A 17,322-nucleotide genomic window follows, 5' to 3' on the forward strand; every position below is an offset into this window, starting at 1 on the left:
AACTCACCACTATTTACCATCCATGTTTCCTCAACAGTTCCTCCAACTGCATTTGCTCACTGCTTTTGCCTTCCCTTCTGGAGTTCTGATCAATATGAAAATACTGTTTCTTCAAAACAAAATATTGTTTATTCATTCATAGGAACATGACAATCAGAGAGGAAAGGATTAAAACAACAAAGAACTTCATGCACAGTATTCTTACCTAAATCTTAGCATTTCTCTCAAGACTTAGGCTATGTCTACATGAGCACTTTTGTTGGTCATACGCCCCCAACCAACCTAAGTTTCACCCTCAGAAGCGCTGGTGTGGCCAGCTACCGCTGCTCATGGGGGTAGTTTAATTATGCTGAAGAGAGAATTCTCTCCTATTGTCATAGAGTGGCTACACAGGAAACCTTACAGCGGCGCAGCTGCAGTGGTACAACTGTGCTGCTGTAAGGTATCCAGTGTAGACATAACCTTTGGCTACACTTGCATTTCAAAGCGCTGCCGCGGCAGCGCTGCCGCGGCAGCGCTTTGAAGCGCTAAGTGTAATCAAAGCACCAGCGCTGGGAGAAAACTCTCCCAGCGCTGTCCGTACTCCACTTCCCTGTGGGGAATAACGGACAGCGCTGGGAGCGCGGCTCCCAGCGCTGGGGCTTTGACTACACTGGCGCTTTGTAGCGCCGCAATTTGCAGCGCTGCAGAGGGTGTGTTTTCACACCCTGCTGCAGCGCTGCAAATTTGTAAGTGTAGCCAAGCCCTTAGATAGGCTTGACTTACCCCTGGATCCTTCCCACTTCTGGGGACTGGGTTATAGGTTGCTTCTCTGCAGATCCTCCCTCTCCCTCTCTGTGCATCAGTGCTGCTCTTTTAACAGTTTCCAAGGCCCATAGCCTCAAAGGTATTTAAATGCCTAATTCCCAATGGGAATTGACACCCATATTGTCATTTAAGTATCAGTGACTGGGTCCATCTACAGCCATTGACTTTGGTTCCTGCAACTGACTTAACCCTTAGTTTTCCTTTAGGAAGCAACTAAAGGACTACCAAACCCACAGAAGTGCAGGTAACATTCATAAAATCAATTCAGATACCTCCCATGCTCTTGACAAAGGGTGTGCAGGATCATATTGAAAATCACAAATGATGGGTTGTAGTGAGATACAGTATTTGGAATCTGTAAGAGTAAAAAAAAAAGTGTGGTTTTTTTTAGTTAAATAATCCAAAACACAATTTATAAATTAATAAATATCTGCTCTCTCATATCTCAGATGTTATAGTATCTACCAATACTGAGAACAGTAACTAGCTGTGGTACTTCATATATCACTGTAGTCATACACTTTGTTTTGGATCAATAGCATCAAAATGCTTTTCCTGTCTATTAATAATTGGCCCTAGTATTTAGATATTGAGTCCAATCATGAACACCACCACCAAAAAATGGCAAATGAAATTTAATGTAGATAAATGTAAAGTAATGCACATTGGAAAAAATAACTCCAACTATACATACAATATGATGGGGGCTAATTTAGCTACAACAAGTCAGGAAAAAGATCTTGGAGTCATCGTGGATAGTTCTCTGAAGATGTCCACGCAATGTGCAGAGGCGGTCAAAAAAGCAAACAGGATGTTAGGAATCATTAAAAAGGGGATAGAGAATAAGACTGAGAATATATTATTGCCCTTATATAAATTGATGGTACTCCCACATCTCGAATACTGCATACAGATGTGGTCTCCTCATCTCAAAAAAGATATACTGGCACTAGAAAAGGTTCAGAAAAGGGCAACTAAAATGATTAGGGGTTTGGAACGGGTCCCATATGAGGAGAGATTAAAGAGGCTAGAAATCTTCAGCTTGGAAAAGAGGAGACTAAGGGGGGATATGAGAGCGATATATAAAGTCATGAGTGATGTGGAGAAAGTGGATAAGGAAAAGTTATTTACTTATTCCCATAATACAAGAACTAGGGGTCACCAAATGAAATTAATAGGCAGCAGGTTTAAAATAAATACAAGGAAGTTCTTCTTCACGCAGCGCACAGTCAACTTGTGGAACTCCTTACCTGAGGAGGTTGTGAAGGCTAGGACTATAACAGCGTTTAAAAGAGAACTGGATAAATTCATGGTGGTTAAGTCCATTAATGGCTATTAGCCAGGATGGGTAAGGAATGGTGTCCCTAGCCTCTGTTTGTCAGAGGATGGAGATGGATGGCAGGAGAGTGATCACTTGATCATTGCCTGTTAGGTCCACTCCCTCTGGGGCACCTGGCATTGGCCACTGTCGGTAGACAGGATACTGGGCTAGATGGACCTTTGGTCTGACCCGGTACGGCCGTTCTTATGTAAAACCATCCCACTCCCCCTTAAATTACCTCACATAGATATTTGTTTTAACTAATTCTATATTTCACTTAAGTGTACTTTTCTTTCATTTCAGGTCATTAGTTTTTGTTTTCCATTCCTAATTTCCTTAAGTATTTCCTCGTGCTTTGACGTCATTATCACTCAAACATATTTTCAGTTATCATATTCCCTTCTGATGTATTTTTTCTAGGCTATTGATGTTATATATGTGTTACCTTAATGTGTCTTTATTGGTCGTATTCTACAACCCTTTTATGATTGCAGTGACCCTTCCTAAAGGCTCGATCCTACTGTCAATAAGCTCAAGTGGAGTTTTGCCATTAACGTCAATGGGAGCAGAATAAGCTACTAAATTATCAGTGCTCAGTGTGCTGAAAAGTCCAAGGCCCTGCATTTGATATTGTTTAGAGCACTATAAATCAGGAACAATTTAAACAAAATCAGTGGAATTACATCAGGGTAAAACTCATCGAATGTAAATGAGGTCAGAATCAAGCCGAAAGCATGCCTGTGCTAAGGCTTTATAGAGAGCATTTGTTGCCTCTCTTTTGTTAGATGTGATATCCTTATGCTACCTCTTTAATGTTACATTTGCTTTTTTGTACCACTACTCTTAGAACTTGCATTTAATTAATGTAATGTGCAATATCTTTCCCAGAACCCTCTTTTGCACTACTCTTTTCTATCCAACAGTCTCTTATTTTGTTTTTCTGGCTTGTGAGATATTTCTTGGCATACTGTTTTTTAAAATCTTAATTAAATCTCATCATATTGTCTCTCTCCCTACTCCTCCCTGATTTCTCAGAGTTCCCTGGAGTTTTTGAAACTCTCAGTATTCTACTATATTTATAATCACTTCTAACAGTGCTTTGGAATGATCAGTAAATTTTATCAGAGCTGGGTATACATCCTGTTGTGTTTGATTCATGAGGAAATCGGGCTGAATACTAATAAATATTTATCACTACCTACAATTAACTGTTCCCTACCATACTGTATACTTTTGCATACTCACTGTAAAGGCAGGTTAGTGCGTCAGAGATATTTTATTCCACCTGAAGGCCAGTGATGGGTGTGCCCCAAAGTCCTGCTTTCATGTTAAAAATTGTTAGTCTGAAAATACACTCTCTGATGTCAGCCTATTCACATAGGGACTAATCCTATGGCCCTTACTCATTCAAGATACTGGGACTGCTGAGGTAAGTAAAGACTATTAGTGTGGGTAAGCACTGCAGAAGTGGGCCTGTTGCTAGGACCCTGAATGAAATCCTGGCATGTCAAAATTCCCATTGACTTCAATAGGGCCAGGATTTCATCACACATCTCTTATAATTTCTTATATCAGTTGCAGGGATTTTTGAAACACATCCGTAAATGATGCTGAAGATGACACCCTTAAAATATATTTCTTTCTTTTCTTTTTCAGGAAGTATTTTGGAGAAAAAATAGGACTGTATTTTGCATGGTTGGGTTTATATACAGAATTCCTTATTCCATCTTCAGTAGTTGGGATTATAGTGTTTCTTTATGGATGTATAACCATGGAAAGTGACATTCCTAGGTAAGCTTGTCCGTGAACAGTATTTTGTTACTCAATACTTATAACATTATGTTATTGGACTTAATCCTCAGTAACTGCAATTACTTTTAATATGTTTGAGGAACATTTGTATAGTACTGTATTAACAAACAAATCTGTATAATACAGCTGCATTTATTTCACTAGGATTCTACACATATGAAATAATCTTATTCAAACCAAATAAATTCCTTTGTGTGTTTACAAGAATGCAATAAACTTACTGAGCATATTTATTTCAATAGCTTCACCATTGAATAGCCAAATAAACACGGTCATATTCCAGTCTAATTCATTCTAATGTCACACTTACGCAATATGTGTGCATTTGCATATGTGTACTATTTGAATGCAATGCAATAGAATGTGTTTATTTGGATCTTCAAAGATGCAGTCATTGAAATAAGGATGCTCAGTAAGTTTATTGCATTCTCCTAAAACATGTGAGTAAATTTATTGATCTGAACAAGATTATTTCATTGTTCTTACTTGTATGTAGGATCACAATGAAATAACTGCAGCTGTGTTAGTACAGATTTCCAGATATAACAAGTGTATATCTAGAGTTCTGCAACTTGGTATATTGAAAACAATGATGCCTTTGGAATAAGTGGTGCAGTTCAAATACAATATAAAATCTGTTTACATAAATGGTTTGAAAATTTAAAATTAGAGCTGGTCAAAATGTTTTAAACAAAAAGATTTTCTATTAATAATGTATTTAACCCCCCACAAAAAAAATTGCAAAAATGTTTTGATATTGTCAAAAAAAATCAGTTTTCCATTAAATATTGTGGGTTTTTTTGCAGATATTGAAAAAAAAATAAGACTTTCTCAAAAACATTATCTATCATTTTTTTCATACACTGAAGGTTTTCAATAAGTGAAAAAAATAACATTTCCAATAAAAAAGAATAGTGGAAAAAACTGAGAAATTTCAAATAAATAAAAATGGATCCATTTCAAACCTTCTGAAGCAAAAAAACCCCAACTTCTTAATTAGAAAATGTTTCGTAAAGCTACTTTTTCATTTTTTGACTAGCCCTATCTAAACATATAGCAAAGTTGATGAATTTAAAAATTAGTATAATGACAGTTTGATCAGATTGAGTGTGTTTATAAACATAAGCAAAGTCCTGCTTCCCTTATTTCCAAGATTAGATTGTAGTGCAAAGCTCATTGAAGTAAATGGAAGGGAAGCATTTCCATTGTCTTCAAAGTTCTTCATTTCACTTTCTTAATCCTCTGTAAGTCAATTTATTTGCATGGGTAGTTTGATCAAAATTTAGCTCAGTGCCTTTTCTACATTTGGAGTCTGCAGTATTCCCTAATTCCTGGTTCCCCAAACTATTGTTTGTTTGTTTGTTTCTGTTGATGTGGCTATGAATAAAGGAAGGTTTTAGTCAATACAGATGCAAATGCTCACTTCTCAGTGAAAAAAATGTAAAAGTAGGAACCTTTTGGTAATTTGCTATTTATCAGTTGCTAATAAATAAAGAAGCATTGAAATGGTTAGATAGTTAGCAAAAGAAATTGACACTTTTTAAGCATGACCATTGTAAGTCACAATGCTGGATTCTAATATTACCTCTGTGTCTGCAGATTTCTCAAGGTATTCCCTACATATACTGAGTTAACCGTATCCTTGGTTTCTACACATAAAATGAAAACCAAAATTTTTGGAAGGAATAAAACTCTTCATGCTTCCGGGCATAAGGCAACCTCTAAATAATGAGCATTAGGATGAAACTTTCTCTACAGGCAGGTTGTTCCATAACTACCACTGCTGGGTTTTTGCAGCTTTCTCGGAACCATTAAGTGGCCACTATCAGAGATAGGATACTGGATTTGATGGACCTTGGGTCTGATCCCAGTATGGTAATTTCTATATTAGCTAAGGTAAATTGGCAAGTTTTAAAACATGATTACTGTGCAGAAAAACATCAAGACAATTATCAATGATTGGTAAATGATGATTGATAACATTTCTGATTTAGATTTTTTAACCTGATTTAAATGAACTTTTAATTGAGATCAGCTGTGCCCGTCTCAAGCAAATCTTATGCTAACATCAAAACTGCAGAGAGATTTAAGGGAAAGATAGATCTGCCCCACTCTCTGCTGCCTTTTCAAATACAAAACAAGAGAGTGTTATTTTAACTATGTCATGGCTGGAAATAGCTGTACATAGTTAAAATGAATTAATTTCCAGAAGGATGGTCTTGACTGGTGTAAATCTCTTGACTTCAATGGAGGTATGCCAATTTACATCAGCAGAGAATCTGCCCCAACATATCCTGCAAAATGTTTTGCACACAGCAACCAGGTGATCGGTTCCATCTGTGAAATGGATTAACTAACATGCATGGGTACATTTAATAGCTTTATAGGGTGTTATGCAGATTTGTGGAGCACACTTCCTCTTATTTGCACATAGCCAAATATTCCGCATAATTCTGCCCAAGATTCATGCACAGATTAACGTGGCATTTAGCACATGTTCTTGTTTGAGATGTTAATACATGTTAGAGATATGTGCCAGAATTCGTCCCATGGAGTTTACCTTACTGCAAATTTAATCCTTTTTTTCTCATGCATTCAAAAGCTGATATGTATTTCCTGTGTCTGAAATTGGACATCGACTCAGGATGTCAGTGTTCGCTTTGATTTCTTTTAATTATATTTAATATACATTTTTAGTGAGTCATTCTTCTCCAATAAAATCTAGCGATCAGATTGGTTTAATATTTTGCATTGGTTTTCCTTCAGCACAGTACCTGCATGTGCTTAAGTCTCCAAGCACATGCACTGTGTTACAGCATGCAGTCGCTGTGAATGGCTGAATGCACTACAGTACAAAACACAGATGCACCCTCTTTTCATTAGAAATACATTGTGACATCTTTGCATTTGTTATTTATAGTATAGAGATGTGTGACCAAGAGAAAGCGTTCACCATGTGCCCTCTTTGTGACAAGTCTTGTGACTACTGGAACCTCAGCACTGCATGTGCTACAGCACGTGCTAGCCACTTGTTTGACAACCCTGCAACAGTCTTCTTCTCCATTTTCATGGCTCTCTGGGGTGAGTATGGTTTTGAATGTTAGCAATGTTATTAGATCTTTGGACTCATAACAGAAAGGAAAGCTGTGATGGTACAGTAGTCAAGCACTAATATTTTATTATGTGTAGGGCATTAAGGGATTAAATGTACTGCATATGCCTTATGGAGCTAGCAAGCCCCTAAAGGCTAGTAGGTGCTGGCTTTTGCTGAGGACTGGATTCCCTCCTCCTCCTGGCCACCCACTGGGATTGCGGTGAGAGGAATCCAAGCTTCTGTGCTCTGAATTCCCAGTGGTGTTTTAAGCTCTAGGAGCCTGAACAGAGTCCAGTCACTACCCCAATCTTGGAGGCCCTAGACATACTCTCAGCATGCAGATGTCCTATCTGGCAACCCTTTCTGAATGTCGGAACTTGCTGTCCAGCGACCTAACCCCTCTGGATACAGTGCTGACCCTTCAGACTCCCCAGCATTTAAACACGCCCCTCTCATAGAATTCCACCCCAAAGGTGTGAAGCTTCTGGTTTACAGTTTAACTCTCTCAGGGGTCCTTTGCTCCTTGCCTTCCTGCCCCTGCAGCAGCCTCTCTCATCTTAGTCTGGTGCAAAATGGCTCTTTCCTCCAGTTCTCCCCCGGCCACCACCTGTGAGTCCCTTTATAGACTCCTGCTGGGGCCACCTGCTTCTTTTGTTCTGCCTTTTGGTAATTTTCCATTGCTCTCAACCCCCTTTCCCTTCAGACAAGGGTAGGAAGTGTCTTCTCCAAGATAGAACAAACCTATTGTCCTAAGGTGTCTTACTTTGAAAAGATGATCATTGAGTGCTGCTCATTTACTGGTGTCTGTCCCGGCAGAGACCTAACACAACCCTGCTAATTCAGGTCGAATCCACATCCCTATAGGCTTTCCATGACACAGTATGCATGATACAGTTTCATAAAACTATCTAAAATTCAGAAGTGCTAGAGACAGATCCCCCATTTTGTCACACTGACCAAGGACTGGAGCTAGCTGTGTTACCAAGGATTCCCTCTGACTGTGGCATCCTCTATGATCACCAGGGTGGGGGCTGGGTGTATATAAAAATGGGTAGAGAGCGCCATGGGCTGTGTGTGTTTTGTATATAATATATGTATATAAATACATACAGCCCAGGAGTCCCTCTGCCCATGCCCCTAGCCTGCCTAATACTGCTCCCAGTCTGCTCTGTCTTCACATCTTTCCTCTGTGGGGACTGCATGGAGAGCACCTTGTGCAGGTTCCACAAGGCTTGGGAAACAGTACTGGGCAGGCTGTCAAGTGTCTCCTTCCACATGGAATGGGATTCCTTTAAGCACAGAGCGCATTCCACGTGGGACAGTCTTCTCCATGACTCTGTCAAAACTTTATAGGACTCATCCATGATTTCCCCCCCAAATATCATGTAACAATCACAGTTCACACACTAGATTTGTCCATAACAACAAAAATTCTCTGCCTATCCAAAGATCTCAAAGCGCATCATAGACACTAATGAATATTTTACACCTCTTCCTTACTTGCGTTGCTGTTGGCCTCTCCCAGGTCCTGGCAACTGCATGCATTGTATTTTGCTTACCTTGCTGCAAAGTCACTCACTACTGATCTTATTTATTGTGAAAGCTACAGAGGTGGTGGCCTTTTAAAACAGTCTCTGGAGGGCACCGCTGTAAACTGAACTGTGAAATGCATCAGGAAAGCCTTAGACTGAGTGTAGAACTTTGGCCAAGCAGCCATATTAACCCGATATTGCCAACTCCAAGTGATCAAAGATTATGAGTGAGGCCCCATAAATTATGAGATTGGCTTTAAAATGATTAAATTAAAAAAAATTGAGCCTTTAGGGAGCATTTTCAAGCTTTACTCAGCTAGAAGCTTACTTAAAAATGAGAGTCTCATGTGAACACACAACTTGAGGAGTTCAGGCTTTGAAAAACACACCAAGTATCATGAGGCTCACAGTAAAATTGTGAGAGTTGATAACATTGTTAACCTGGTCCAGTTTGTGGCTCAATAATAGCTCTAGAAATTAGAGCTGTGTTGAGTGTTATGAAAACTGAAGTGTCATGGGTTTATCTGCTGTTATGGACTATATAATGCACAGGCTTGTAAATTTACTACCTGTATCTATCAGAGTTTCACCATGAATATCTAGGTTGCAATGTGTCCAAACCACAAAGGAATGAATGCTCTCAGTCTCAACACTGGCAACCTGACAGAATAGATACGCACAATCAGTGCTTGAATATGGCAGATGATGCCAATAGGTTGGGCGGAAGAGTTAGATGAGAAAAATGAAATAAAATAAGCTCAGCACTCTGGGGTTGTATGCCCATTCCAGTGCACTTTCATCAGTTACATCAAGCATGGTTCCAAGAGGTGACACTTTCTATGGATATGAACATAAGGACCACCCCCTCTCTGACATGCCAGAGTACAATATATTCCAGACTAATGAGTAGCTATGTCAACCCTGCCTAGTAACCTGGAGTGTCCTTTACAATGCCTTGTTGCTGTAGCCTCGACTGCTCCAGCTACACCTTGGCTCTTACCAGCCTTGGTTATGCTGCCATGTGACCCCAATACATCCCCAGTTCCAGATTTCCCTCTAGAAATGTATGTCTAGGGACCTACCAAATTCACGGCCATAAAAAACTCACCATGGACCATGAAATCTGGTCTCCCCCGTGAAATGTGGTCTTTTTTTGTACTTTTACCCTATACTATACAGATTTCATGGAGGAGACCAGTGTTTCTCAAATTGGGGGTCCTGACAGAAAGGGGAGTTGCAGAGGGGTCAGAAGTTTATTTTAGAGGGGTTGCGGTATTTCCACCCTTACTTCTGCACTGCCTTCAGAGCTGGGTGGCTGGAGAGTGGGGGCTGCTGACTGAGGGCCCCGCTCTGCAGGCAGCAGTGCAGAAGTAAGGGTGGCAATACCATATCATGCCATCCTTACTCTGCGCTGGTGCTGGCGGTAGCTCTGCCTTCAGAGCTGGGATCCCAGCCAGCAGCCGCCACTCTCCAGCTGCCCAGCTCTGAAGGCAGTGCCGTCGCCAGCAGCAATGCAGAAGTAAGGGTAGCAGTACCGCAACCCCCCAACAATAAACTTGTGACACCCCCCCCCCAACTCCTTTTTGAGTCAGGACCCCTACAATTACAATACTATGAAATTTCAGATGTACATAGCTGAAATCATGAAATTAAAGATTTTTTAAATGCTATGGCTGGGAAATTCACCAAAATGGACCATGAATTTGGTAGGACCCTATGTATGTCCTGTACTGCCCAGCCCTCTTCTGGATAGTGCAAATATATTGAGTCCATTATTCCTTTAAGGGACTAATACACAGACAACTTGTTTTCCTAAATGGAGTTACGCAGACATTTCAGCTTGAACACACTGGATTAGGTAATACAATAAACCCAAGTTTACTTACTACAGAAAGCTAGATTGTGAATGAGTATAAATAATGAGGCATAAAAGTCAGAAATGGCTACAAGAAAAATGAAGATAAACTGTTTACTGGTATCCACTTTAAAAGCTACCTTAGGGCTTGGCTACACTTGCAGATGTGCAGCGCTGGGAGTTACAGCTGTGTTCGTACAGCTGTGTAGGAAAAGCACTGGTGTGTGGCCACACTCACAGCTACCAGCACTGCAGTGTGGCCACATTTGCAGCATTTGCAGCGCTGTTGGGAGTGGTGCATTGTGGGCAGCTATCCCACAGAGCACCTCGTCCCATTTTGGCGCCGTGGATTGTGGGAAGGGGATGGAAGGGTGCGGGTCATTCCGCTTCCTGTCCCAATGCCCCGTGGTGCATCGCTTCACATCCCAGCAGTCACAGTTTTTCCGTCCACATTTGTTGCCATTGTGAGTCTCTGTGCAGTGCGATTTCTGTGGGAAATGGAGCCCGAGCTGCTGAGGATTTTGCTGATGAATGTCGCCAGCACATCACGTTTGGCAGTTGAGCTATTCCTTCAGCTCCAAAGTGACAGTGAGGAGTCCGATGATGATATCGAGTCGCCTGACGCATGTGACACTAAATTGCTTGTGGCATTCACAGAAATGCTCAGCACCGTGGAACGCCGCTTTTGGGCTCGGGAAACAAGCACTGAGTGGTGGAATCACATAGTCATGGAAGTCTGGGATGACAAGCAGTGGCTGCAGAACTTTCGGATGAGAAAAGCCACTTTCATGGGACTGTGTGCTGAGCTCGCCCCTACCCTGCGGCGCAAGGACACAAGATTGAGAGCTGCCCTGATGGTGGAGAAGCGGGTGGCTATTGCAATCTGGAAGCTGGCAACTCCAGACAGCTGCTGGTCGGTCGGGAACCAGTTTGGAGTGGGAAAGTCGACCATTGGAATAGTTTTGATGCAAGTTTGCAGGGCCATTAATCGCATCCTGCTAAGAAGAACCGTGACTCTGGGGAACGTGCAGGACATTGTGGATGGCTTTGCACAAATGGGTTTCCCTAACTGTGGAGGAGCAACAGATGGGACGCATATTCTTATTCTGGCACCCCCCACCTAGCATCCGAGTACGTTAATCGGAAGGGGTATTTCTCTATGGTTCTCCAGGCGCTTGTGGATCACCGTGGGCGTTTCATTGACATTAACACAGGCTGGCCTGGAAAGATGCATGATGCACGCATCTTTCGGAACAGTGGCCTGTTCAGGAAGATGCAGGCAGGGACTTTTTTCCCCAGACAGGAAGATCACAGTAGGGGATGTCGAAATGCCCATTGTGATCCTTGGAGACCCCGCGTACCCATTACTGCCTTGGCTCATGAAACCCTATACAGGGAAGCTTGACAGGAGCAAGGACCGGTTCAACTACAGGCTGAGCCGGTGCCAAATGACTGTGGAGTGTGCTTTTGGCTGTTTAAAAGGGCGCGGGAGATCTCTGTATGGGAAGCTAGACTTGGGGGAAAGCAGCATCCCTGCGGTTATATCCTCGTGCTGTACCCTCCATAATATTTGTGAAGGGAAGGGTGAAACATTCAGTCAGGCATGGACCACCGAGGTTCAAGTCCTGGAGGCTGAATTTGCACAGCCAGAGAGCAGGGCTACTAGAGAGGCCCAGAACAGGGCTACAAGGATTAGGGATGCCTTGAGGGAGGAATTTGAGGCTGAAAGCCAACAGTAATGTTTGTTGCCTTGCACGGGAGAGAAGTGCAGTGGTTACAATGTTAGTAGGATTCTGTTTTTCCTAAAATGATTTGCAGTGCCTGTTTCTTTACTGGGCTACGGTATCTTTCACTTTCTGCAATAATAAAGACTGTTTTCAAAGCCAAGAATTCTTTTATTTAAAAGAAAATAACTTCCTTGACAGACACACAACATTTTGGGAACCTAATAGGGCGGGGGGGTGGGTTGGTGAACTGTACAGTCACAAGTTTGCATATGTCCTGTCTGCAGTGCTGTGCAATGGCTGCTGCACTTCAGGGTGCATATACTGCATGGTGATGGGGGTTGAGTGCAGAGGGTAAGGGTCGTAGTTCTCAGGGCGGGTTGGTGAACGTACAGGTGTTGGAGACAGCTGGTGGAGGTAAGAACCTGGATGTTGGGGAAGAGGGTTTGGAGCTGACATTGGGGCACAAGGGAAAGAGCTTTGGGCTGGGGGGTGGGGGCGCGGCACGGTATTGCTCTGCCTGCATGGCTATGAGTGACTGGATAGAGTCCGCTTGGCGCACCAGGATGCTTATCAGCTGCTTTGTGCTTTTCCTCCTGGCCGCTGCATTTCTCTGGCGGATCCTACTTTCCCTTTCCCTCCAGTCATGCAGGTTTTTACTCTCTCTGGCAGACTGATCCATAACTGCTTTCAGCATGTCTTCCTTGGTTTTTCGCAGCTTCTTCCTGAGGTTTTGTAGTCTCTGTGCAGTCGAGGAGATGGGCAGTCCAGCAGTCAAGGTCGCTTTTTGAAAGGCAAAAATGGCAACACTTAACAGGGGTAGCATTGTTCATAATCTCATCCAGACAGTAATTCCCACACACTGAAGGAGTTTACAGTCTTCACTTTAGCATACTTTTCCCATACCAAACAGAGCACACATAACCCAACAGGAGCCACGAAATGGTGAGTAAGGGGGACTGATTGATTCAGGGCTGTGCAGGGGTTTCTGTGCATTGGGGACAGCAAACAGCTACAGGGGGCATCTGCACTGAACAGTCTCCCAACATTTTCCACAGGAGTTAATCCTGGAAGATATCTCGCTGCTGCGGGTCACCAGGGAAGAGCGGGAAGGTCTTCTACAGCAATGCGGATTCCGCCCTGGCCCTTATGCAGCTTGCCTGTGTGCAGCAATGGTCCCCCCCCACCCCTCACGGAACAGTGGCGCGGACACGTTAGCCTGACTGGGAAAAGGACCACAGTTGCTCTCCCTATAAACTTGCGCAGGCGTATTGCCCACGCTCTGGCTGAAACTTTTGAGGAGATTACCGAGGGTGATTACCGCGATGTGATAGACCACATCAATGGGCTATTCCACATCTAGGCATGCATGCATGCAGCCTTAACCCCTGCCCCCCTCCTCTCCCGAAACATTTCCATTCTGAAAATAAAAGCCGCTTACCGGTAACCCGCTCCTCTGCTTGTCCTTCACCAAGTACCAGCTGCTGCGACTGGCTACCTTCCTCCTGACTTGAGAAGAGCTCCTGGCTGCATGCCTCCTGGGACTCCGGAGTGTGTCCCCCCACCCCAGTACCCTCACTCTTGGTTTCCTCCCCCCCTCCTCCTCTCCCCCACCCCGCTCAGAAATGTCCATCGTGGTCGTCAGATTGGCAGTGCGGTCACCCCCAAGTACCGCATCCAGCTCCTTGTAAAAATGGCAGGTTGTGGGGGCAGTGCCGGAGTGGCGGTTTCCCTAACAGGCTTTGCAGTAGGCACTCCGCAGCTCCTTTACTTTAACCCTGCACTGCAGCGCGTCCCGGTCATGGCCCCTTTCCAGCATGGCCTTTGATACCTGGCCAAAGGTATCATAATTCCTACGGCTGGACCGCCGCTGGGACTGCACAGCTTCCTCCCCCCAAACACTGATGAGGTCCAGCAACTCGCCATTGCTCCATGCTGGGGCTCGTTTGGTGTGTGGAGGCATGGTCACCTGGAAAGATTCACTGATTGCTCAGCCAGGTGTGGAGTGCAAACAGGAAGGGGATTTTTAAAATTCCTGGGGCATTTAAAAGGCGGGTCACCTGAGGCCAGGGCAGTAGAGTGCGAACTGATGAGCAGAGTGGCTGAACAGGTATTCTGAGATATCTCCTAATACCCTGGAGGCCAATAACAGCGCTGGTGTGTGGCCACACTTGACGAGCAGCGCTGCAGCACCAGCGCTGCACTTGTTATACCCCAAGCAGACCAGGTGTACAGCCAGCGCTGCAGCCAGGGAGTTGCAGCGCTGGATGTGCCTTGCAGGTGTGGACAGTTACTAAGTTGCAGCGCTGGAAAGCCTGCACCAGCGCTGCAACTCTCCAGTGTAGCCAAGCCCTTAGTTGCAAAGCAAACTTTTTCACCATATGCTCCAGTAGATTACTGGCCAAACTCTCTCAGGTGAGAACCCTCCCCCCAGAGTCCAGTGGCTGCTTCCTTTGTCTCTTCAGGTGCAGTGAATGTGATGGGCAGGGGGAGAGAGAAGGGTGCCTTGGGGTGTTTGTTCCTTATATAGACTTAGGGCTTGGCTACACTTACAAGTTGCAGCGCTGGGAGTTACAGCGCTGGTCATGCAGCTGTGTAGGGCCAGCGCTGGAGTGTGGCCACACTGACAGCTACCAGCGCTGCAGTGTGGCCACACTTGCAGCACTTTCCAGCGCTGTATTGAGAGGTGCATTGTGGGCAGCTATCCCACAGAGCACCTCGTCCCATTTTGGCGCTGAGTATTGTGGGAAGGGGAAGGAAGTGTGCGGGTCATTCCGCTTCCTGTGTGCTTCACATCCCAGCATTCACTCTTTCCGGCAACGTTTGGCGCCATTGTGAGTGTCTTTCTGTTTTACTCTCTGTGTGAATCGCGATTTCTGTGGCAAATGGAGCCCGAGCTGCTGAGGACTGTGCTGATGAGTGTCGCCAGCACAACACGTTTGGCAGTCGAGCTATTCCTTCAGCTCCAAAGTGACAGTGAGGAGTCTGACGATGATATCGATATCGATTCTCCTGCCGCGTGTGACACCAAAGTGCTTGTGGCATTCACGGAAATGCTCAGCACCGTTGAAGGCCGCTTTTGGGCTCGGGAAACAAGCACTGACTGGTGGGATCACATCGTCATGGAAGTCTGGGATGACGAGCAGTGGCTGCAGAACTTTCGTATGAGAAAAGCCACTTTCATGGGACTGTGTGCTGAGCTCGCCCCCACTCTGCGGCGCAAGGACACAAGATTGAGAGCTGCCCTGACGGTGGAAAAGCGGGTGGCTGTTGCAATCTGGAAGCTGGCAACTCCAGACAGCTACCGGTCGGTCGGGAACCAGTTTGGAGTGGGAAAGTCGACCGTTGGAATCGTTTTGATGCAAGTTTGCAAGGCAATTAATCGCATCCTGCTAAGAAAGACCGTGACTCTGGGGAGCGTGCAGGACATTGTGGATGGCTTTGCACAAATGGGTTTCCCTAACTGTGGAGGGGCGATAGGTGGGATGCATATTCCTATTCTGGCCCCCCCCCCACCTGGCATCAGAGTACGTTAATCGTAAGGGGTATTTCTCTATGGTTCTCCAGGCGCTTGTGGATCACCGCGGGCGTTTCATTGACATTTACACAGGCTGGCCTGGAAAGGTGCATGATGCACGCATCTTTTGGAACAGTGGCCTGTTCAGGAAGATGCAGGCAGGGTCTTTTTTCCCAGACAGGAAGATCACAGTAGGGGACGTCGAAATGCCCATTGTGATCCTTGGAGACCCCGCGTACCCGTTACTGCCTTGGCTCATGAAACCCTATACAGGGAAGCTTGACAGGAGCAAGGACCGGTTCAACTACAGGCTGAGCCGGTGCAGAATGACTGTGGAGTGTGCTTTTGGCCATTTAAAAGCTCGCTGGAGATGTCTGTATGGGAAGCTAGACTTGGGGGAAAGCAGCATCCCCGCGGTTATATGCGCTTGCTGTACCCTCCATAATATTTGTGAAGGGAAGGGTGAAACATTCAGTCAGGCATGGACCACCGAGGTTCAAGTCCTGGAGGCTGAATATGCACAGCCAGAGAGCAGGGCTAATAGAGAGGCCCAGCACAGGGCTACAAGGATTAGGGATGCCTTGAGGGAAGAATTTGAGGCTGAAAGCCAACAGTAATGTTTGCTGCCTTGCATGGGAGTGAATTGCACTGTTTACACTGTTATTCTATTATCCCTAATAATAATATGATTTGCAGTGCCTCTTTCTTTACTGGGCTAAGGTATCTTTAACTATCTGCTATAATAAAGACTGTTTTCAAAGCCAAGAATTCTTTTATTGAAAAGAAAAAAACTTCCTTGACAGACAGACAGACACACAACATTTCATGAAAACAAGAGGGCAGGGGTGTGGGTTGGTGAACTGTACAGTCACAAGTTTGCATATGTCCTGTCTGGAGTGCTGTTTAACGAATCCTGCACTTCAGGGTGCATATACTGCATGGTGATGGGGGTTGAGTGCAGATGGTAAGGGTGGTGGTAGGTATCAGGGCTGGTTGGTGAACGTACAGGTGTTGGAGGCAGCTGGTGGTGGTAAGAACCTGAATGCTGGGGAAAGGCGGTTTGAGCTGACATTGGGGCACAAGGCAAAAAGCTTTGGGACAGGGGGGGCTGTGGGGCAGCACGGGACTGCTCTGCCTGCATGGCTACGATAGCCTGGAGAGAGTCCGCTTGGCGCGACAGGATGTCTAGCAGCCGGTTTGTGCTTTTCCTCTTTGCCACAGCGTTTCTACGCCAATGTCTCTGGCGGATCATGCTTTCCTTCTCTCTCCACTCCTTCAATTCTTTACTCTCTCGAGCAGAGTGATGAAGAACAGTTTTCAGCATGTCCTCTTTGCTCTTTCGGGGATTTTTTCTCAAATTTTGAAGCCTCTGTGCTGTGGAACATCTGCTCAGTCCAGTAGTCAAGGTCACTGTAGAAACCCAGAAATGACAACATTTAACAGGGGCAGCTTTGTATCCACTATCTCCAGACATGAATTGTTACACTGAGGGAGTTCTCACTTTAGCATTCTTTTACCACACGCATAACACAACAGAAGCCACGAAATGGTGAGTGAGGGGTGCTTATAGAGGGAGAAGTGGGGCTTGAGTGATAGAGGGGAGCTGGTTGCTTCGGGTAATCTGGAGTGCTAGAGGGTTGAGTGAAGATGCAGCTGCAGG

General features: G+C 44.6%; 1 protein-coding gene across 1 annotated transcript in view; it reads left to right on the forward strand.

Annotated features, from left to right (window-relative positions):
- Nucleotides 1–17,322, forward strand: part of ANO2 (anoctamin 2) — a 332,293-nt gene that overhangs the window by 124,326 nt on the left and 190,645 nt on the right. The window contains exons 11-12 of the mRNA XM_044996576.1: nt 3,785–3,919; nt 6,861–7,021. Of these exons, the coding sequence (XP_044852511.1) occupies nt 3,785–3,919; nt 6,861–7,021 (296 nt within the window). The remainder of the gene's footprint in view (nt 1–3,784; nt 3,920–6,860; nt 7,022–17,322) is intronic.

Source organism: Mauremys mutica, chromosome 1 (assembly GCF_020497125.1).
Source record: "Mauremys mutica isolate MM-2020 ecotype Southern chromosome 1, ASM2049712v1, whole genome shotgun sequence".
In the NCBI taxonomy this organism is placed as follows: Eukaryota; Metazoa; Chordata; order Testudines; family Geoemydidae; genus Mauremys; species Mauremys mutica.